Below are 22,732 nucleotides of genomic sequence, written 5' to 3'. Positions count from 1 at the left end.
GTCGCTTCGGTTCCTTTGAAAATTCCAGCCTTCGCACCCCGTACACACGCTAACAGTTGTATGCAAATCTATATTAGCTGGTTGTGACTAAATAACAATCAGCTCACATGAATTTAACACCCCTGTTCCCACCCCAGTTGCTTCACCCAGGCCTCCCCGCACTCTCTCTGCTCCCTTCCTGAGCCTCTTCAGCCAGGCCTCCCCCTGCTCCCCCCCCAGCCTCTTCAGCTGGGCCTCCCCCCTACTCCCCCCTCCCCCCAGTTGAGGGGTCTCTCCAGGCCATAGAGATCAGGGGGGTGGGGGCTAAAGGAGCCGCATGCTAACACCAACCCAGAAGAGCGGGCGGATTCTCTCCCCGGCGAAAGAAGCCCGCGGGAAAGTGAGGATCGGATCCCCGCGATCAGCATCAAAAAACGCCACCCGCCCCTCTTCATAGTCCAGATAAACCCGGATCCTGCGGGGTGCCCGGCTCGGGGACAAGGGGGTGCTCTGCCCAGGGGACGTGAGAGCCCAGTACTCATCCTCACTGCACATCCCAGCCCAGATCCCCTGCTCAGGTTCAGGGCTGATCCATCCCTTCCTGCCCACGGACTCTCTGGCCACCCCTACAGCACAGAGTCCCCTCCACTCCCCCTCCACCTCCACCTCCACCTCCCAGTAATGTCGGCCCGAGGTGAATCCCTCACAGCCCAGCACGCAGGGCACAGTGTCACATCTCTCAGGGTTGTCAGGCAGATCCTGCCGTGTGTCTCCCCATCTCACACGTCTCCGATCCGCAGACACGGTAAGGTCAGGATGGGCCGTGTCTGGATCCAGAGTCACGTTCACTGCAGAGAGAGAATCAGAGCGTGAGGGGCAGAGCTCGGCCCTGGGGCAGGGTCTGATCGTGTCCATACAGAACCTGCCCCAGCTGGGGAGTGAACCAGGCAACCTCCCCCGTCCAGGATTTACCCAGCTCTGCATGGGGAGCAGTGCTGAGATCTCAGCCATGTGCAGGGGGGATTCACACCCCTGACAGAGCCAGTTCAGTGACAGAGTGAAGGGATCAGCTCCGCTCAGCCAGGCCCCCAAACCCAGAGTCCGATTCTCAGTGATTCCATCCTTGTGCTTGGGGTAAAGACAAGGGGGTTAGAGGGGGGTGGTTTTAAGCCACCTTTGTCCTTCCTTTAGTCTCCCTGGCCCCTAGTTACAGGGGCCTCAGGGCTGCAAAGCAGAGAGCAGCCATAGTGTGATGCCTCCTGTCTATGCCCCCAGCAGAGCCGTCCCTTGGGGAGGGCGAATCCGGGCAACCACTCCGGGCCCTGTGGTTTGGGGGGCCCCACGGGCTGGTGCGATTGGCTGGAGCAGTCAATCCCAGAAGAGACGAGTCCATCACTTCCGCCGCGGACCCCGCACCTCCCTAGGGCCGGCCCTGGCCCCCAGCATGGCCCCCAGCCCACTCCTACAACAACGGCTGGGAGCAGAGTGCTGAAGAGCCCCTGTGCCAACTTCACATGGACAGGACGGGGCGGGACAGGGCCGGGGGCGGGCGCTCCCTTGCACCGGAGCTATTTCCTGGGGACAGTTGCCATGCAAATTGAGGCCCCTTTGCTCTGACAGAGCAGCATAAAAGGGCCAGACGATCAGGCCCACGGAATCTTTCCCCACCTGCACCCACCTCTCCCCACAGATGTGATTAGAGACCCTGGCACCAGAGGAGGCTCCCAGCAGATTACAGGGAATCCAAAGTCCCCCGTCCAATGATGTAACTCTTCACACCCTGTATCCTTGCAGAGCCCCCCCCTCCTAAAGATCAGCCAGCTGAGCAACAGAAAAACTGCTTTTATAGAGACCCCACTGGCCCCCCATGACTCTGTAGCTGCGGTGTGGGTGAGGACACCGCACGCTTCCTGAATGGCCGCTCATCTTGTGCTGGTCTATCGGGGACTTTCCAAACTCCACACTGCTGGCCCCAAGGCTATGCAATGGCTAATACAGGATTGCCAACTTCAAGAGATCAAATCTCATGAGATTGTCCCAAAAATCATGACACGTTTGAAAAGGATTCTGTTGTGGTTTCCAGGTCAGTCTCTTGATGTTTGAACTCCCCTGGCCCCTCCCCAGGGTGTGAGCAAGTGACAATTAGTGTTGCCCACTCTCCCATATGTACTGGAGAAGGTGATTTTGGCTCCTGCTGCAGGAGCTCTCACCCCCACATCTGCCCATCTCCTGCCCAGCAATTAATCCTGTCCCCCAGCCCCCCATCTGTTCTGTCCCCATTCAACCTCCCTCAATTCAGTCCCCCAGCCCCCATCATCACTGCCCCATCAGTTCAGCACCCCTACCCCACTGCCCTCCCAGCACTCACCCTATCTGCTCAGAACCCACCATCAATACAGCCTCCCCCAGCCCATCAGCCCCCCCACTCACTTCAGGCTCCCTGCAGCCCCCAGGCCATAATAAAGCCCTCCCAGCCTCACCTCTGCCCCTCCTAGGGTTCTTCATCTTCCCTACGCCTGGGGGCTACCGTGGGGTCCCCTCTCCCACTTCCCAGGCTGGCAGGGGAGCAGCCGCACTGGGTGGCTGACAGCGGGAGCCCCAGCCGCGCCCAGGGCTGCTGACAGGATTTCGAAGTAAAATTAAGCCTCAGTTTTAGAGCTCTCAAATGTCGAGGATTTTTTTCAGCCAGACCTGAGAGCTCTATCGCGAGATCATGAGCGAGGCTTAATTCTAAATTCAAACAGAGAAAAGAATCGACTTTTCTGTTTTTAGGAAAGATCTGGGCAGCCACCAGTGATACGGTGTTCAGCTCCTGTCAAATGCAAAATTGAAACAAACCCTGAACTATGGTGCTGCCAATGAGCCACCATGATTCACATGAAAGTTTTCACTCCCCCTTTGATACGAGAAATTTACCTTTGTCCCACTGAGGTTTAGACGACAGTGAGTCTAGAGGAAGAAATGGGTGAAAAAGATGAAATGTCATGTTGATGAATATATTCGCATTGTTCATGTGCGAACACAAAAGCCAAATGAAAAGAAAACAAACTTTATGAAGTTCTAGTTAAGGAGGTTAAGTGCAATTCAGACCAGTACAAACCATTACACACTTCACTAAGAAATAACCACAAACGTTAAAAACTAAGGACATGACCTAAGGTTACACGACAGAGCCAGAGATGTTTTACACAGCGATTACACACCTGTGGCTGGCCCATGACAGCTGACTTGGGCTCGCAGGGCCCGGGCAATGGGGCTGTTTAATTTCGGAGTGGATGCTCGGGCTTGGGCAGAAGTCTGGGCTCTGGGACCCTGAGACGGGAGTGGGTCGCAGAGCCCAGGCTCCAGCCCGAGCCCGAACCTCGTGAGCCAGACTCAGTGGACACGGGCCAGCCTCAGGTGTTCAATTGCTGTGTAGACAAACCCTCTGAAACCAACACATAATTCACAGACAGACCCATGACCTGAAACTTTCTCACGGATTAGCATTCAATCAACTTTAAATCTGCCCCTGTACCATGAGTACTTAGTAAACTTGGCTCATCCTTCCTGACAGCCCTGGTGGTCTCATTCTCTCCAGCTCAGGAGGCTAAAAGGTGGAGAATCTCTAAAGCAGGGGTGGGGAACCTATGGACCGTGGACCAGATTCGCCCTGTTGCTAAATTTCATCCGGCCCGCAGCACCACTCCCCACCACCGCAGGGTAGGAGCTGCAAGTACTGAAGCCCCGAGCCTCTGCGCAGAGCCGCGGGAACTAGGAGTGTGGAGGGAGCTGCGGCACCCCCCAGATTTTGCACAGGTTCCTAGCCACCGGCCCCACACCCAGGGTCCCAGCTGGCTGCTGGACCACCGCACGCGGGGTCCCGTCAGCTGGCCCTGCACCAGGGACTCTGCTCCCACCCCCCAGCTGCGGTCCCAGCCTCAGCCCCCTTGCCCCTGTCCACATTTCTCCCCCCGGTCCTGGAGCCACGGCCCAGTCTTGGCCCCACCTCTGGGGAGAGGGGGCACAGACAAGGGTAAGGGGCGGGTGCCAGGTAAAAAGTTTGGGAACCACCGGCTTTCAGCACCCCCCACTGTAAAAATATTTCCAGCGCGACTGCTCACGGGGCTGGAACCGCAAGTGCCGGCAAAGCCTGCTGCGGGGGAAAGCCCCGAGCCTCCACACCCACCACCCACACCGCCCCCCCGCCGTGGGTGCGTGGCTCGTGACTGATTTTTTTCTGGGGGTCAACGGCCCGTGAGAGAAAAAAGGTTCCCCAGCCCTGCTCTAGAGCGAGAGCGGGACTGTGAGGACACAGGAGGCCTTGCAGACAGAAAATCCTAACACAGTTCAAAACCAGTTAATTCTGCAGGAAGCTCAAGCAAAGGTTCACGTTCATGGCTGCTGAGAAAGGAGAAACCCCAGGGAGTCCGAATGTAGGACCCTAACCCAGAGCGTCTGTGCCGTATTGAGAGCTGAGTTGGGAATTCATAGGTTCCAAATGATTAGTTGACTATCTCCAGCCACAGTTATTGTCCCTAAGGGATTTCCCCAGATCTGTCAATTATCCGTGTAATGTACCTGAGAAAATTCCCCAGGTGACAGTTTATTACCTTTGAATTTCATCATTCTGGTCTCCAGAGATGCATTTCTTTGAGAAGATTCCCAGATTCTCCATTTCAGGTCCGAAGAAAAGGCCACTGGGTTCTGAAACTTCTCCCTCTCACTTCTGAAAGAACAACCCAGTGTTACTCCTTGTGGAGTCCGTTCATATTTGTGTTTTACTAAAATGTATTTTATTCTAGCGAATGGTTGTAGCTCAGCCGACCGTGGAGGATTAAATTCTCTCTGGCCCCAGGAATACGTCCAATACCAGCTTTGACACGACAAGCTTCCCCTTCATTTTGGTGAGACCGACATTGGAAAACTGCATCCAGGTCTGGTGTCCCCATTTTAAAATGGACGTTGAAAAAGTGGAGACGGTGCAGAGAAGACCCACAAAAATGATTTGAGGGCTGGTAAAAATGCCTCGCACGGAGAGCACCCTGGCACTTGAGTGTGGGGTACAAATACCGTCATGGGGAGAACAGACGTGGGCTCCTCAGTTGAGCCGACAAAGGCACAACAAGGACCAATTGCTGGAAGCTGAAGCCAGAGAAATTCAAATGGAAAATAAGAGACATTTTTAAGAGTGTGGGGGGATTAACCTTGGAAGAAACTGCCAAGGGAAGTGGTGGATTCTCCATCTCTTGACAGGGGCGCCAGAACAGGGGGGGGCACGGCCCCATCACTTTTATAAGTAGAAGAGCTCTGCTCTCTCCCTTTGTACCTGCCTTAAAGGCAAGTGAAGGGAGAGGGGGCAGAGAGGAGCGAGCAGGGGAGGGGGTCTCAGGGGATGAGGCAGAGCAGGGGTGGGGCCATGGTTTGGGCACCCATGGCCCCCCCACTCCTAGGGAGCTTCAGGTGTTACTGTCTGTTGATGTCTTCAAATCTAGACTGAATTGGTTTCCTGGAAGGTGCTTTAGTTAACACACGTTAGGATTTAGTCAAATACAAGTTATTGGGCTGAATACAGGAATAACTGGGTGAAATTTAAGGACCTGTGATACATAGGCACCGAGTCCATGGGTGCTCCAGGGCTGGAGCACCCACCGAAAAAAATAGCCCCACAGATCAGTTCCTCCCCATGCCTGCCAGCGCCTCCTGGGGATCAGCTGTTCAGCAGCGGGCAGGAGGCGCTAGGCGGAGGGGGGCAGCAAGGGTGGGAAGAGGCTGGGCAGGGCAGGAAGAGGCAGGCCGGGCCTTGGGGGGAAGGGGTGGAGTGGGGACAGGGCCCAGGGCCGAGCCGGGGTCCAACACCCCCGGGGGAATGAGAAAGTCGGAGCCTGTGCTGTGATATACAGGAGGTCAAATGTGATGATCTTACGGTCCTTTCTGGCCTTCAACTTTATGCATTTATGAAACTCAGCAATACCATGTGGCAATGAGTTCCACGGGTTAATAATGAATTGTGTAAAAAAAGGGTATTTCCTTTTCTCAGCTTTACACTAGTTGCCTTCCAGTTGCACTGAACATCCCCTTGGTTTGTGAGTGTGGGAAGCAGGATCACCTGACTTATATCCTGTACACCATTTAAGGGAGATAATTAGGGACAATCCTTGTGGGGATGTCGATACCCATTATACCAGGACCTGGAGTGAGACCCACTAACCCATTTCAAAGATGATTTATGTTCTTATTTAGCTCTTTGGATACATACAATGGTCAGTCCACTAGCACAGGGGTTCTCAGCTTACAAAGGCCAGGGCGTGTCCACCCCACACTGGGGAAGGCAAACGACTTAATGAACTTGCCCTGCCCCAGGGAGCCTTGAGCAGGGTGAGTCGGTGCAGTTCTGGGGGGCAGGGCTGGAGCTGGGGGGAACTGGCTGGCGCCTTCTATTGCTGGTTCATCAATGGCCGGGAGCGGAGTCGTGTAACACAGCTGGGCGTGTCCCTGCCCGTGGGCGTCTGTCTCAGCGCAGGGCCGGCCAGGCTTGTAGCTGGACATCAGCATCACAGGGCGAGAGGCAGCCCAGGCTGGGGATTCGGAGGGCTCAGCAGTCCCACCGTCCAGGCTGCACCCCGGGAACCCCGTCCCACTAATGTAAATCTCCCTTGTTGCAAATGAAAGCGATTACTCCTTGTTCTACCCCCACTGGACTTGAAGAACAGCTGATCACCGCTCTGTGTAGAACAGCCTCAGACATATCTGAAGACTGTTATCAGGCCCTCCCTGAGTCTTCTCTTCTCGAGACTAAACACACCCATTTATTGCAACCTTTCCTCACAGCTCATCCACTCTAAACCTCTGATCATTTCTGTTGCTCCCCTCTGAACTCTCCAGTTTTTCCACATCTTTCTGAAAGTGCGATGCCCACAACTGGACACGGTATTCCAGCTGAGGCCTCACCGTGGCAAGAAGGGTGGAACAACGTCCTTCTGTGTCTTCCACGTGACACTCCTGTTAATACATCTGTGGTGGGGTGTTCACCCCACATCAGCCCCTCAAAAGAGTGAGGGAAGCTGAGAAAGAGGAGATGAGTGAGACAGGCCACACATGAGGGGTTTAGGGCAGAGAAGCAACCCCTAATTGGACGATAAATCTCAGCTGAGCCGGGGGGGGTCTGGGCTAGTATAAAGCCAGGAAGCTGGCAAGAGAAACTGGGTGCCGCGAGGAAGTCTGCAGCCACCCTGTGTGCGTTGGAAAGGGAAGGAGGGAACCCAGGGGAAGAGTAGGATGCTGGGAGCCTGGCCCTGGGGGAAGGGAGTACTTCGAATCACAGGGCTAGAAGGGACTGCCAGGGTCATCTCGTCTAACCCCTGTACGAGAGAAGGGTGGAGAAGAAAGCCTCTGGGAGGCGAGTAGGAAGCAGCTCAGGGAGAGAGCAGACCATTTAGTGATCAGGCTGGAGGGCTGAGTCCCAAAGAGGAAGCTGCAGCCCTTGGAGCGAGAGATGAGGCTGCAGAGTGAGAGAGAGACAACCGGGGGAGAGACTGCAAGGGGAGGTGTTGGCCCTGGAAGAGAGCTAATCCCCAGAACAGCATCACATGGCCGACTCATTCAATGTGTGATCCATTTTAACCCCCAGATGTTTTTCCACAGTCCTGCTGCCTAGCCAGTTATTCCCCATTTCATAGTTGTACATTTGATTTTTCCTTCCAAAGTGGAGCACTTTGTCTTTATTGAATGTCCCCTTAAACTGATTTTAATCCTTCCTCCTTCTGCCCTTTGTCTCTTGTGTCTATTTAGACTGTAAACTCCCTGGGGCAGGGACTGTCTCTTACTACATGTCTGTGCAGCACCCCGTGTGTTGGGCCCTGATTTTGCCTTGAGCCTCTCGGCCCTGCCATAGAGCTTCTGATCACAGCACGTTATAAACTCCTTAGAGCAGGGAATGTCTCTTCCATCGTCTCTCTTGCCACACCAAGCCCACTGATAGAGCTCACGGCATAATAAGAAACAATTAATAAACAGCTCATTGAATAGTCATCAGAGGGCCCTGACTTTCCATCCCTACCAACCTAGGTGGAGTTTGGAGTCTGTGACCTAGAAATGAGAGAGCCATTCTCCATCCCCAATCTCCTGAGGTCTCCACTCCATCAGCGACACTATAAATAACAACCCTGTCTGTACGTAAATCACTCTTTTCTCAGGTAGACCTATTCTGGAGTCTAGTCAAAATGACAACAGCCCCAAGATTAGATTTAACAGAGGGAGATTGGGAACCAGCCCCACGCTCTGCACTGCTGGACCATGGGGAGCCAGGTCTCATGTCCAAAATCCCTTCCCTGCATTGGAAAGTGAAAGGGAGAGTGAGAAGGAGCCACCTACCTTCTCAAGGTGCCTTTGATGTCCTAGAGAGGAGAGATAAAAGGAAATTCAGTCCCGTATCTCATACTAAGGATCCCTCCTGCTCTGGAGGGGACTCACTTTGTCTTCACAGTTTTGAGGTTCAAAGTGAAATGATTTGTTATTTATTAACATAAACAAAAACATCACACGTGTTGCCTTTGTTCTTTTGGAGAAGTCCTCTGACTGCAGGATCTGGGCCCAGGAAGTTTGTATAAGGAGGCACACGAGCTCTTCGTGTAACGACATGTGAATAACCACCCGGCACATGGAACCAGAGGGCTCAGCCTTCTGATGTGCTGAACAAGGATCTTCCGAAAACTCAGAGGTGTGGGGAAGATCCCCTCCTGCAGACTCCAGTGGGTCCAGAGGGAGGAATGTCCCCCATGCTGTGCTGCCCCCATGCTGTAAACTCTCTCCCCACTCGCCCACAAACATTACGAAGGCCCGTCCTGTGCACTTCTTAACATCCACAGGAAGCTGGGGCTGGGTGAGAACAATGGGTGTGGGGTACAGAGTAACACAGGGCCATTCACTATCCTACACGCCAGGTCAATGCAGGATACCTGAGGAGTGAAGAACGCTGCCCACAGCAGATATTGGTTGCAACAGAGAATTTGACCCTAGGTATCAGCTAGAGAAGTCCAGGATGCTACAGTTTATGTCTCACCTTCTTTCTTGTTTGCTGCTTAGAGGCACTTTTTGAAAATTAAAATAATTAGAAAGCTTTTGAAATTCTAAGGACTACTTATACAGTCAGGATACCATAAGTAATGAACAGCTTCCCTAACTAACTTCAGTTCTGGAAAAAAAAAATCACGACAGCCTCAGACCTCATGTATCAATTTTGAGGCCACTATTTTTCCTTTTTTGGTGTATGTAGGAAGAGTGTCAAAATCAGGTTTAAAATGGAAACTCAGCTTCAATCTTAGCTATTTCTGTAATTAAGGACTGGTTCCATCTTTCATCTTTTGGAGTTAGCGTCTGGAACAAAAATGCCAGATTGGATCAGACTTTAGGTCCATCTGGTCAGTATTCTGTCTCCAAAGGTGGACAGTGCCAGATGCTTCAGGGGAAGGTGTAAGATAATTTGCACCCCACATTCTCATCCTGCTCTCTAAGAGGTAGCGACTGGCTGAAGCAATGAAGCATAAGGTTTAATGTCACTCTGGATATTGTGTTATCCATATAAATATCCTATCTATTCTTGAGTTTTGCTAAATGCTTGATATTAGGGGGCTTATTCCTCCACCCTCTCACTTCCTTGGTCCTTCTCGCCTGAACAGAGAGCAACAATACCCTAAGTCCAAAGATGCCAACAATTCGATGTTTACTGGGGTGAACCTCCAGCAAGCTTAAATCCAAGTTCCTTTTTCCTTATTTTTGAATCCCAACTTACTTCCTGTTTGCCCCTTATTTATATAGTAATATTCTCAGCTATACCTTAACCAATCATTTTACTGAAATTTACCTAACCAATTGTAACATGGTTAGCTAACCAGTTATATCCCACCACCTTCATTAGTTTACACCCAGCAAAATTAATTATCCAGCAGACAGAAACAATCACAGAACCAGACAGAGACCATGAAAATAAACAATAGCAAAGTGGGAACTATAATGACAAAACAATACAGAAATGAGGATTTTACAACTACACCTATAAAGACATAAGGGTTTCCCAGCTGTGTCTATTGATAAGCGAGTTCTTACCAGACAGAAAACTATCAAACTAAACTTCCTTTTACATCCTCTAGGCCCTTCCCTTTCTCTGGAGGTGATAGATCGGATCACCTTTCCAACAGCCCCAGATTGCCTGATTTCAATGTGACTGGTTTGGGATGTGAGGATGTGACCAGTTGCTTCCCAGCTGAATGCATCCGATGAAGTGAGCTGTAGCTCACGAAAGCTTATGCTCAAATAAATTGGTTAGTCCCTAAGGTGCCACAAGTCCTCCTTTTCTTTTTCCCAGCATATGGCAGCCCCTGCTGCTTAGCCTAAGAACAGGGCTTCAGACTGTCGCCGTGAGAGAAGGCCCTTACACTGGCAGACAGTGATTTTGATTCTCTCTTTTATACCTCTAGAACTAGCTAAATGATAAGAATACACCTGAATTCTTAAAGTATAGGCCTTTCCAGACAGGCCTGAATATCAGGGGGTAGCTGTGTTAGTCTGTATCCACAAAAAACAACAAGGAGTCCGGTGGCACCTTAAAGGCTAACAGAGTTATTTGGGCATAAGCTTTCGTGGGTCTCAACGACATCTGGTGGCAATGAGTTCCACAGTCTAATTATGTGATGTGTGAAAACATGTTCATTGGATCCGTTTTGAATTTGTCACCTTCTAATTTTATTGAATGTCCCTTTGTTCTTGCATTAGGAGACAGGGAGAACAGAGTTTGGAGTTTGCCATTTTTGGAGGAGTCTTCTCCAACTAGAATTAAAACAAAGAATTTTTTTCATTTAGGACTTGATCCTATGCCCAATGTATTCAAGAAGTATATTTCCATTGACTTTAATGAGCATTTTATCAAGCCCTTAAGGAAAAATAATGTACAGTTTACTAATACTGTATGTTCTGACCATTCACTCCTACACTCCAAAAGTGAAGAGTTAGGAGACTTTCTTGCCCTGTGAAAGGTTCTGGGGTGTTTCTAACACTGTCTCACCTGCAGGAATTCACTCGCTGGCAGCTGGCACTTCTGCTCCATCTCACTGATCAGGGAACTGAAAGAAGATATTTCCTCAGATAATTTGGCAACATACTCAGCCCTCCTCTTTTCAATTTCCTTATTCAGCTCTTCCAGCTGGGCCAGGAGGAGTTGCTCTTGTTCCTCCAGAAACTGGCGCAGTTGCTGAAATTCAGACACAAGCTTCTGCTTCTCAGTTTCTAGCTGTTTCTGAAATGACGAGATATAGCCAGGGAAAGCACAGGTCAAGGACAGGGACACGGAGTGAGTCATGGAACATTTTATAAAGCCTTATGTGTGCACATGGGAGCATGTCATTGCAACCCCGTAGCATTTAACTCCTGACATTTTATGGAGAACATGCTCTATGCTCAGTAGACAGGTGGTTTTTCAATAGATTTTCAAGAGTCCTAGCTGGTGTTTAGAATATGAATGTATCTTGCATTGTGAGGATATTCTGTGATCCGTGGCATCTGGAAAACCAGATCCTTCAGATAACAGAGAGCACAGCAGGTGCAGGATCCAGAACTGGAGAGGCAAGGACTAATTCTGGGGAGCGAGCAGTAGAACCCAAACTCAGAAACACTGGAAGCAGCGATGTCACTGGGGCCTGTTCCAACGCTCACCAAAATCAACAGAAGTCTTTCCAATGACTTCAGTAGGGTTTGGTTAGGAGTTAAGTGACCATCCTTCTCTGGGGCAGCATGAAAGACCCCCTAAGCTTATATTCCACCAGCTTAGGTTAAAAACTTCCCCGAGGCACAAATTCCTTGCCCTGGGATGGTATCGCAGCCACCACCAAGTGAGTTAGACAAAGATTCAGGTAAAGGACCACTTGGAGTTCCTGTTTCCCCAAAATATCCCCCCCAAGCCCCTTCACCCCCTTTCCTGGGGAGGCTTGAGAATAATATACCAACCAAATAGGTAACCAAGGTGAGCACAGACCAGACCCTTGGGGTTTTAGGACACCAAAAACCCAATCAGGTTCTTAAAAACAGAACTTTATTATAAAGAAAAAAGTAAAAGAAGCACCTCTGTAAAATCAGGATGGAAGGTAATTTTACAGGGTAATAAGATTTAAAACACAGAGGACTCCCCTCTAGGCAAAACTTTAAAGTTACAAAACAAAAAACAGGAATAAACCTCCTGCTTAGCATAGGGAAAATTCACCAGCTAAAACAAAAGATAATCTAAGGCATTTCCTTGCTATTACTTACTATTTCTGTAATAATTAGATGTATCATTTCAGTAGGAGCTGGATTACTTGCTTGGTCTCTTTCTTTGTCTCAGAGAGAACACAAAGGAACACAAAACAAAAACTGCATGCATCCGATGAAGTGAGCTGTAGCTCACGAAAGCTTATGCTCTAATAAATTTGTTAGTCTCTAAGGTGCCACACGTCCTCCTGTTCTTAAAACAAAAACCTTCCCCTACAGATTTGACAGTATCTTCTCCCCTCATTTGTCCTTTTGATCAGGTGCCAACCAGGTTATTTGAGCTTCTTAACCCTTTACAGATAAAGGAGGGATTTTATGCTACCCTTAGCTGTATGTTCATGACAACCCCGCACCCCCCTTCCCAGCTCCGACGCCGCAGAGCCTTTACCCCATGTCCCCATTCCCCATCCCTCCTTCTTAGCCAGTCCAAATATACCTGTAGTACGCGCCCCTAGTCACACCCCTTACAACTTATGGTCATGTTCCATTCTGGAGGGTTGTGAGTCTGGGACCTTCATCTCACCTCTTTTGTATCCCATGGGAGGGGTAAGGAGTAAGGTTGTGTCCTGGCCAAGACCGGGCTTTTCTTTGGCTTTTAGTGTTTCTTATGCCTCCCCCCATTCTCCTTTGCCCCTCCTAACTGGTTGCTTGACCTTGGCTTGAGAGAGGAGCCAGGCAGCCTTCCAGTGTGTGCTCATATTTAAAACTTTTATTAAAGCTAATGTTAAAAAAATTATATAATATACAGGTTGGGGAAGGAGTGTCTGTACATCTTGACATAGTGCTTAGATTATCCACAAATATAAAGTTAGTTTTTAAAAGTCACCCTGTAACACTTTAGAATCATAGAATCAATGAATATCAGGGTTGGAAGGGACCTCAGGAGGTTCTAGTCCAACCCCCTGCTCAAAGCAGGACCAACCCCAACTAACTCATCCCAGCCAGGGCTTTGTCAAGCTGGGTCTTAAAAACCTCTAAGGAAGAAGATTCCACCACCTCCCTACGTAACCCATTCCAGTGCTTCACCACCCTCCTAGTGAAAACTTTTTTCCTAATATCCAGCCTAGACCTCCCCGACTGCATCTTGAGACCATTGCTCCTTGTTCTGTCATCTGCTACCCCTGAGAACAGTCTAGAGCCATCCTCTTTGGAACCCTCCTTCAGGCAGTTGAAAGCAGCTATCAAATCCCCCCTCATTCTTCTCTTCTGCAGACTAAACAATCCCAGTTCCCTCAGCCTCTCCTCATAAGTCATGTGCTCCAGCCCCCTAATCATTTTTGTTGCCCTCCCCTGGATTCTTTCCAATTTTTCCACATCCTTCTTGTAGGGTGGGGCCCAAAACTGGACATTGTACTCCAGATGAGGCCTCACCAATGCCGAATAGAAGGGAACGATCACGTCCCTCGATCTGCTTTACCTGTTCTTATCTGTTCCCATTATACTAACAAACCCATCTGGCTAGGCAGAAGCCACACACTGTGTCTTTGTCCTTTGTTCTTCACACACATTAGTAAGGATGTAAGAGTATCAAAAGTCAAACCCAAAATTCTATCTCAGGTTAACAAACAAACAGTTATGGCTGTTGAAAGTAAAGCCAAAAAATGGGGGAGAAATTTGCAAAAAATTTTGAAATTTCAAACTTGTTTCCATTTTTCAGTGTTCAAAATGGGACAACTTTTAATTTCTTTGAAAAATATCATGAAATAACTGGAAAAAATTTCACATTTCTGTTTCCCCTTTTTTCTAAAATGTAATAAAATAATGTCCATTTCCACCACCGCCCCATTTGTTCCTTTTATTCCATTCTCTCTGGAACTCTTCAAAAGTTCTCCCATTTTGGAAAAATTGGCAAAAAGAAAAAGGAAAATCCAGGAGAAAAAACCCGGAAATTATTCATGTTATTGTACTCAGTGGCAAAAAGGAGCAAAAGGGGAAACAAAGGGATAAAAAACATTTGAAATTTTGAAAAAATTTCAGCTTTTTAAAACCAAAATTAAAACTTCAGTTTGAAATGAAAATAAACATTTTTGTTCATTCTGAAATTTCTTGTCAAAAAACTTTTATTATTTATTTGCAAAAGACATTTTTCCACAGAAAAAAAATTGTTTTCTACTAAATCCCATTTTCCCACAGGACATTTTTGTGTTTGAATTTCGACCAGCTCTAGTTGCAAGACTAAAAGAAAAACTACCATTAGCTAAACAAATTACACTCACATTATCAATGGAAATATTTGGATTATTAAAACTCTTTCCTTAATGCTCCATTTTCCTGTTTATACTCAATTAAATCAGAACAATTCTTCTTTACAATGAGAATAAAGAAGTAATAAACTTTCACGGAAGGGAAGATGTTTCTCACTGTTCTTCTTCCGTTAGACTAAGCAGAGTATCAATAATGTCCCTGTGCACATTTGTCTCTGAGTAAGAACAGCACCTACCAGTAGTTCCTGGCTTGTATTTTCCGCACTAGATTTATATGACAGAATCTCTTCTCTCTCTTTTTTCCAACTCTCCAAACGGCTCTGAATTTGTTCCTAACAAAAGAAAAACTGGATTAGCTTTGGTTGCTTTCCCCCATTTTATTTATATTTTCAAGAATATGAAATGCATAATAAAACGGGTGAGTGCTCTAACCACATGACTATACCGTCATTCTCATGCTTGTGGTCTCTCTCTCTCCTGCAAATGACTCTCTAAGGGCTTGGCTACACTTGGAAGTTAGAGCGCATTAAAGCAGCCCCGGGCGCCCTAACTCATGACGCGTCCACACTGGCAGACTCCGTGGCTCCGTGGCTGGAGCGCTCCTGGTGCTCCACCTCGACGAGAAGCCTAACGCTTGATGCGCCCTGGCTGGAGCACCGCGGCACCAGTGTGGACGCCCTGGTCTGTTAGTGCGCTGTGATCGGCCTCCAGACGTGTCCCACAACGCCTGCTCCAGCCACGCTGGTCATCGCTTTGAACTCTACTGCCCTGCCCTCAGGTGACCACCCGTCAGACCCGCCCTTTAAACTCTCTGGGAATTTTGAAAATCCCCCTCCTGTTTGCTCAGCCAGGCGTGGGGTGCTCTCAGCGCAACTTTCCCGGTGACCAGGCCTCCACGCGCCAGGCGAGCCCCCGCATGGAGCAATGGCGAGGTGCTGGACCTCATCAGTGTTTGTGGGGAGGAAGCTGTCCAGTCCCAGCTGCGCTCCAGCCGTAGGAATTACGATACCTTTGGGCAGATATCAAGGGCCACGCTGGAAAGGGGCCATGACCGGCATGGCTGCAGTGCGGGGTTCAAGTGAAGGAGCTGCAGGATGCCCACCGCAAAGCCCGCGGGGCAAACAGCCGCTCCGGTGCTACCCCGTGACCTGCCGTTTCTACAAAGGGCTGGACGCCATCCTGGGGGGCGACCCCACCTCCACTCCGAGCAGCACCCTGGACACTTCAGAGCCCAGTTCAACCAGGCAGGAGGAGGAGGAAAGCGGGAGTGAGGGTGCTGAGGAGAAGGGGGACAGCCCAGCACCCCCAGCATGCAGCCAGGAGCTGTTCTCAAGCCAGGAGGAAGGTAGCCAGTCGCAGTGGCCGGTGCTCGGGGAAGGACAAACTCCAGAGGAGGTTCCCGGCAAGCGGCTTTTATTTTGGGAAGGAAGTTGTTGGGGGCGGGCTCTTGGGGCGAGGAGGGTTAGGGCCGCGTGCCTAGATGCGGAATAGGGCGTTGATGAGCTCTCTCACATCGCGGCAATCGGCCTCAGCGATCTCTTCAAAGGTCTCATGCAGAAGCTGGGCAATGGGCTTGCGCAGGTTCCTTGGGAGAGCTCTGTGGCCCTTGTCCCAGTCAGGCTAACATGTCCCCACCACTGTGCCGCGAGGGGCGGGGGGACCATTGCTGCACACAGGCAAGCTGCAGACGGGCCGGGGCGGAAGCCGCCTTGCCGCAGAAGACCCTCCCTTGCTTCCCAGGTCACCCTCACCAGCGAGATCTCTTCCAGGACAGACTCATCCTGTGGAAAATGTGGGGACAGTGTTCAGTATAGGGGCCCCCTGCCGCTGTTGGCTCTCCCCGAGGCACAGAAACCCAGAGGACAGTGCGGCCGTGAATCAATCTGTCCCCCTTGCCCCTGTGCTTGCTCACCATTTTGGGGCTCCCGGGGGTTATGTGCGCAACTTTGGGATGAGCGGTTTCTGCTGTTGTGTAGACTGTGCTTGTCTTTAAGTACGGGGGAATCATTGCTCTGTCTGGTGTGAACAATGCTGCCTCTGTTAAGTGTTGCATTTTGGCTTTACAGATGCAGCCTTGAGATCCCAGCCGTCCTTGTTATCAAGGGCCGAAAGACTCCAAAGAATCAGGAAACGTACACGAGAAAGCAAAGAGGACCTGCTGCATGAAGTCATGCAGCTGTCCCTTAATACACATCGAAAAGCGCAGGAGTGGCGGGAGAGTGAAAGGAGGGTCCGCCTCAAGGCATCCCTCATCCTTGCAGCCCCGCGCTGGGGCCCTCTAATAGCCCAGCTCTCTGGCTGTTCAAATTCAGCCAAATACTCTGCCCTGATCCTCCACCTCCTTCCCCCCGGATAACAGGACCCCGGATCTTCATTTTGAAAATATGGTCACCCTACCCCGGCCTCAGCAGATTTCAAGAAATCTGCTGGAATGGGCCAGGCCCGCAACCGTTGTCCATTCTGTATGAGACGCAAACCCCGCTCCCCCGACCCTGCAACGATCCAAAGGAACCTGTGTGAGCTGGAACTTGTAGGGTTTCCTGCCCCCACGTGGATTTCTCCCTGCACAGGGGATGCCCTTGCTCTCGGGCACGCAAATCATACCCTGCTTTACATATCCTGGTGCTATTAAAGCCATACCGCCCTGCGAGCGTGGGTGTCATTACACCCGTATAAAAGTGTATAGCCTCTTCCTGCATGGAAATGGAAACAAGCATTGCTGGCATCAGGCACCTTTACACCTGTCCAACTTGTATCCACACCCGGGGGCTTTTGCTGATATAACTATTTTGTTTAAAAAAAAAAAAAATCCCACCCGTCACCAGCACAGCCCAGTACAAAACCTGTATGCAGAGGAGGCCTGAAAAACACGTCTCCGCAACGTTCTTCCTGTCTAAAATCCCTTCTGCTTTTCTACCTTCTCATTGTAGGAAGCTAGTTTTATTACCTTGCTGGTTTTATATTTCTCAGATGGCTCTGTTCTGATTGCTCGAGCCTGCCTGGGCTGGGATGCCTTCCCAAGGCAAAAATTACCTGGGAATCCAGAGCAGCCTCCTCGAGAGGAAGCACGGGGTGGTCTTTGTGACGGCGGGACTCTCTGCACACCACACAGATGAGGGTTTGATCCACTTCACAGAAGAGTTTCAAAAGCTCCTCGTGTTTTTCACATGCTTCCTTCCCCGTTGGGTCTGGGAATTTTTTGGCTATTTCAACTACGGCCCTCAGCTGCCGGTTTGGCTGGAGTTCCCCTTCCTGGAAGGGGTCCCTGCACTGGGGGCAGGGATAGTGGGGCGAGGTTTTGGACCCCTTGCAGTACTGAGTGATGCAGGCTCGGCAGAAATTGTGTCCACACTTGAGAATCACCGGATCGTTAAAATAAGCCAGGCAAATGGAACAGAGAACAGCCTCTTGGAGCTCTTTGACCCGGCTTGTGAAGGCCATGGCACCTGGGAGAGAGAGGAACGTACTGTCACGTTCACTTGCCCAGCAATGTGTCTATCCCCGGCTGGAGCTGGCCTCCGCCCTTCCTGCAGCCGCCTGCCCTCTGCCTCCTTGCTGGTCTGCTGTGACTGTGTTCGCTGGGGCCTGGGATCCTTCAGGTCTGGAAAGGAGAAAATATAAGGAGAGATGTAGATAAAATCAGGGCCGGATTATCCTTCTGTGGGCCCCCTTGGAGGCAATGGGGCGCGGGGCGGGGAGGGCGGTCCCCGGAGCGAGGGGCCGGCCAGGGGCAATGGGGCGCGGGGCGGGGAGGGCGGTCCCCGGAGCGAGGGGCCGGCCAGGGGCAATGGGGCGCGGGGCGGGGAGGGCGGTCCCTGGAGCGAGGGGCCGGCCAGGGGCACTGGGGCGCGGGGCAGGGAGGGCGGTCCCCGGAGTGAGGGGCCGGCCAGGGGTAATGGGGCGCGGGGCGGGGAGGGCGGTCCCCGGAGTGAGGGGCCGGCCAGGGGCAATGGGGTATGACGTGGGGAGGGTGGTCCCCGGAGCGAGGGGCTGGCCAGGGGCAATGGGGCGCGGAGGGCGGTCCCTGGAGCGAGGGGCCGGCCAGGGGCAATGGGGCGGGGAGGGCGGTCCCCGGAGTGAGGGGCCGGCCAGGGGCAATGGGGTATGACGTGGGGAGGGTGGTCCCCGGAGCGAGGGGCTGGCCAGGGGCAATGGGGCGCGGAGGGCGGTCCCTGGAGCGAGGGGCCGGCCAGGGGCAATGGGGCGCGGAGGGCGGTCCCCGGAGCGAGGGGCCGGCCAGGGGCAATGGGGCGCGGGGCGGGGAGGGTGGTCCCCGGAGTGAGGGGCCGGCCAGGGGCAATGGGGTATGACGTGGGGAGGGTGGTCCCCGGAGCGAGGGGCTGGCCAGGGGCAATGGGGCACGGAGGGCGGTCCCTGGAGCGAGGGGCCGGCCAGGGGCAATGGGGCACGGAGGGTGGTCCCCGGAGCGAGGGGCTGGCCAGGGGCAATGGGGCGCGGAGGGCGGTGCCCGGAGCGAGGGGCCGGCCAGGGGCAATGGGGCGCGGAGGGCGGTCCCTGGAGCGAGGGGCCGGCCAGGGGCAATGGGGCGCGGGGCGGGGAGGGCGGTCCCCGGAGTGAGGGGCCGGCCAGGGGCAATGGGGTATGACGTGGGGAGGGTGGTCCCCGGAGCGAGGGGCTGGCCAGGGGCAATGGGGCATGGAGGGCGGTGCCCGGAGCGAGGGGCCGGCCAGGGGCAATGGGGCACGGAGGGCGGTCCCTGGACCGAGGGGCCGGCCAGGGGCAATGGGGCACGGAGGGCGGTCCCCGGAGCGAGGGGCCGGCCAGGGGCAATGGGGCACGGAGGGCGGTGCCCAGAGCGAGGGGCCGGCCAGGGGCAATGGGGCATGGCAGGGGCGGCCCCGCTCCGCCCAATGCGAGGTCCGACGCCCAGTGGCCCACCTGGCCCTGTAATGCCAGCGTGACCCTTCCCCTCGGGGATGGGCCTATGCCACACCACACAGCCCCCCTGCCCAACACCCCCCCGACTCCCTATGGCCAGAGCCACCCCAGACCCACTATGCCCATCACCCCCCCCGAGACCCTCCCACAAATGCACAGCGCCCTGCACAACACCACCCCTGCCCGCAGCCCCACCACAACTGCCCAGCACCCCCCGTCACTGAACCCCCACTCCCTAGTGCCCCAGCACACACAGATCCTCCCCGCCCCTTCACAGCCCAGCGCCCCCCCCAGACCCACCCCCTAAGCCTTGCCTCCCGGCCGCACTCACTGGCCCTGCTGGAATCGCTCTGCCCCCCCCGGGGAGTGATGCGATCAGCCAGGCCAGGACCTGCCCCGGCCGGGGCCCCTCAAGATGCACTTGCCTGGAGGGGCCCAGCCAAGCCCCCCACATTGCCCCACACCCACACCTGGCTGAGACTGGCCAGGCTTCTGCACCAGTCCCAGGTGGCTCAGCTCCGGGGAGACAGGTGGGGCCCCACAGGTGGTGGGAAGCAGAGACTGCCCAGAGGCGGAGGCGCGCTGGGGTCCGGCCAGGGGGCTGAGAGGAGCCGGGGCTGGGGCCAGGAGGTGGAGAGGAGCCCTCGGCCAGCTGGCGGGCAGGCCAAGAGGAGCAAGTGGTGGGCGGGGGGAGCCAGAGGGCTCTCGGGGCGCAGTGCAAGGGGAGCAGGCCGGGGCCCCTTCTGAGCATGGGCCTGGCTCCCTGGAGCCACTGGAAACCTGGCACTGTATAAAATAACGAATATATTGAACTCCTACGTTTGTACAGATTAGACTTTAGACAAATATTTTCCTATGCAGTCATAAAAAGAATTAAGTCAGTCAAGTCACCGAAGAGATCCAAGCATTTTCTAAACAAAAGAGTTGATCGTAAAATCCCTCATTCCGTGCCCACAAACACTTTATAGAGGCCAACAGTATCGGCAGAATGATGCCAAAAATATGCCATGATACTTTCCTTCAAACATCATTGTCAAGGGTCCCTCCCCACTCTGAACTCTAGGGTACAGATGTGGGGACCTGCATGAAAGACCCCCTAAACTTATCAGCTTAGGTTAAAACTTCCCCAAGGTACAAACTTTGCCCTGTCCTTGAACCCTAGGCTGACACCACCAAGCATTTTAAACAAAGAACAGGGAAAGAGCCCACTTGGAGACGTCTCTCCCCCCCACAAATATCCCCCCAAGCCCTACATACCCCCTTTCCTGGGGAAGGCTTGATAAAAATCCTCACCAATTGGTACAGGTGAACACAGGCCCAAGCCCTTGGATCTTAAGAACAAATGAAAAATCAATCAGGTTCTTAAAAGAAGAATTTTAATTAAAGAAAAGGTAAAAGAATCGCCTCTGTAAAACCAGGATGGTAAATACCTTACAGGGAAACCAGATTCAAAACACAGAGAATCCCTCTAGGCAAAACCTTAAGTTACAAAAAGACAAAAAACAGGAATCTACGTTCCCTCCAACACAGCTTATTTACCAGCCATTAAACAAAAGGAAATCTTTTCCATTTTCTAGCATTTCTAGCTAGATTACTTACTAATTTAACAGTTGTAAGGCTGGATTCCTGATCTGTTCCCGGCAAAAGCATCCCAAAGACAGAAAGAGCCTTTGTTTCCCCCCTCGGATTTGAAAGTATCTTGTCTCCTCATTGGTCATTTTGGTCAGGTGCCAGTGAGGTTACCTTAGCTTCTTAACCCTTCACAGGTAAAAGGGTTTTGCCTCTGGCTAGGAGGGATTTAAAGGTGGTTACCCTTCCCTTGATATTTATGACAATCATCGTTAGAAATTATTTTTAAACATTCCAAAACAGGATCTGATGTGAATTAGAAATAGATCAGAGTTGCCCTCTTAGTCTGATTGGGACTGGAACTTTGCCCAGGTTCTGGTGTTCTCGAGCTAATCAGATCCATTTCTGATATAATTTTATTATTAATGTGTGTTGCAACATTTAAAAACTTCCTCTGGGGGGCCTGCTCATGCCACACCCCAGAATGAGCAGGCCCCCCAGAGGTCCACTTTTTGTATGACTCTTTTTTGAGTTTCAGGTCAAAAAGGTTGAAATGTTCCTTTTGACCTTTCAGAATGGATTGGTTCATGTTTTGGTTTCAAAAGGCCTTTACCTCACATACCCTCCTCCCCACCCCATAGACATTTCCTTGGCCACAAGGGCCCGTCCCAGCCACCGTCTTCTCCTGACTCCCTCTCTGGGTTTTCCGTGGCTCAGCCCTTCGTCCAAGTCACCCCAGGGATCTTGTGAGGACCGCCCCAGGTCACGTGGTGGAGAAGGGACGGAGGGATGTGTGGCTTGCCAGCAGGGAGGGTAAGGAGTGGTTACGGGGTGGGAGGATGGGGGTCCAAGGCCTGGAGGAAGAAGAGGGTAAGGCTGGTGGGGGTGAGGGGCAATGGCTGGGTTTGTCTGCTTTTTTGCCCCTTGGAGGTGGCGACCCTACCTAACAAGCATTGTTAACTTGCTACAATTCTCAAACATAGAGGGAAGCTCACGCGCTCGTCGTAGCCTGGCCGTGGGCCTGGGACTTCGGCTTTGGAAATCGTGGCCCTAATAGTCTATTGCTGCTGGCTCGGCGTCTGCCCGGGCTCTGAGGCTGCGGCCGCCCGACTTTAACTTCTCAAGGAGGCCCTGGAGTTCCCCCGCGGCCAGGAATCTCATGCCAACCTCGCCTCCCGGGCTCATGGTGGGTAGGATGTGCTGAACGACCTCTCCGAGGACGTTGGCTAGCTCCTCATAGATCAGCAGGTCCTCGGTGAGCCTCTTAGCCACGCAGACCTTCCCTGCTAGCCCGTTCATGAAGGTAACACATTTCCGCAGCCCGTTCTGCAGGGCGACGATCTTGCCCTGGAGCACGGCCAACGCCTGCCGCTCCGCGTCGATCTGAGCCAGGCGCGGCTCGTTGGCCGCGATCTCGGCCTCCACCCGCCGCTCCTCCTCCTCGTGGCTGCGGACGTCTGCTGAGAACCTGGCCGCTTTGTTCGTGTGTCGATGAACGGCATCCTGGGCCTCGCCTGCGGCTTTATTGGCGGCATCCAAAGCTACCTGCCCACAGCCGACCATGATGGAGCCTGGGGGAAGCGAATGTCATTAGTTCTGGGATAGCGATTTGTACTGGTATTAAACGAGCGCTTGGAGGCCCCGACCGAGATCGGGTCTGCCCATCCCCCCAGGCCCTGCACAGACACCCCCCACCCCCGACCGAGATCGGGTCTGCCCATCACCCCAGGCCCTGCACAGACACCCCCCACCCCCGACCGAGATCAGGTCTGCCCATCACGCCAGGCCCTGTACAGACCCCCCCC

At 52.5% G+C, this 22,732-nt stretch overlaps 1 protein-coding gene across 4 annotated transcripts; it reads right to left on the bottom strand.

Annotated features, from left to right (window-relative positions):
* Positions 1-250: 250 nt before the first annotated feature.
* LOC311530773 (E3 ubiquitin-protein ligase TRIM7-like) lies at positions 251-21,082 on the bottom strand. Of its 4 annotated transcripts, none has more exons than XM_084647655.1 (8): positions 20,958-21,081; positions 17,493-18,060; positions 14,696-14,791; positions 11,018-11,248; positions 8,332-8,354; positions 4,572-4,687; positions 2,896-2,928; positions 251-827 (listed from the first exon to the last, which is right to left on the bottom strand). In XM_084647655.1, the coding sequence occupies exons 2-8, from the start codon at positions 17,898-17,900 to the stop codon at positions 304-306; spliced, it is 1,431 nt and encodes a 476-aa protein (XP_084503781.1). In that variant the 5' UTR covers positions 17,901-18,060; positions 20,958-21,081; the 3' UTR covers positions 251-303. The 4 variants fall into 4 exon arrangements, with proteins under 4 accessions (XP_084503781.1, XP_084503782.1, XP_084503783.1 ...); XM_084647656.1 differs by having other exon boundaries at positions 17,493-17,905; XM_084647657.1 differs by lacking the exon at positions 20,958-21,081 and adding an exon at positions 19,829-19,851 and having other exon boundaries at positions 17,493-17,905.
* Between the last annotated feature and the right edge of the window lie 1,650 nt (positions 21,083-22,732).

The sequence above is a fragment of the Lepidochelys olivacea genome, assembly GCF_965140295.1.
Source record: "Lepidochelys olivacea isolate rLepOli2 genome assembly, chromosome: 14".
In the NCBI taxonomy this organism is placed as follows: Eukaryota; Metazoa; Chordata; order Testudines; family Cheloniidae; genus Lepidochelys; species Lepidochelys olivacea.
The sequence above is the reverse complement of the archived record's forward strand: the minus strand, read 5'-3'. Positions and strand labels throughout refer to the sequence as shown.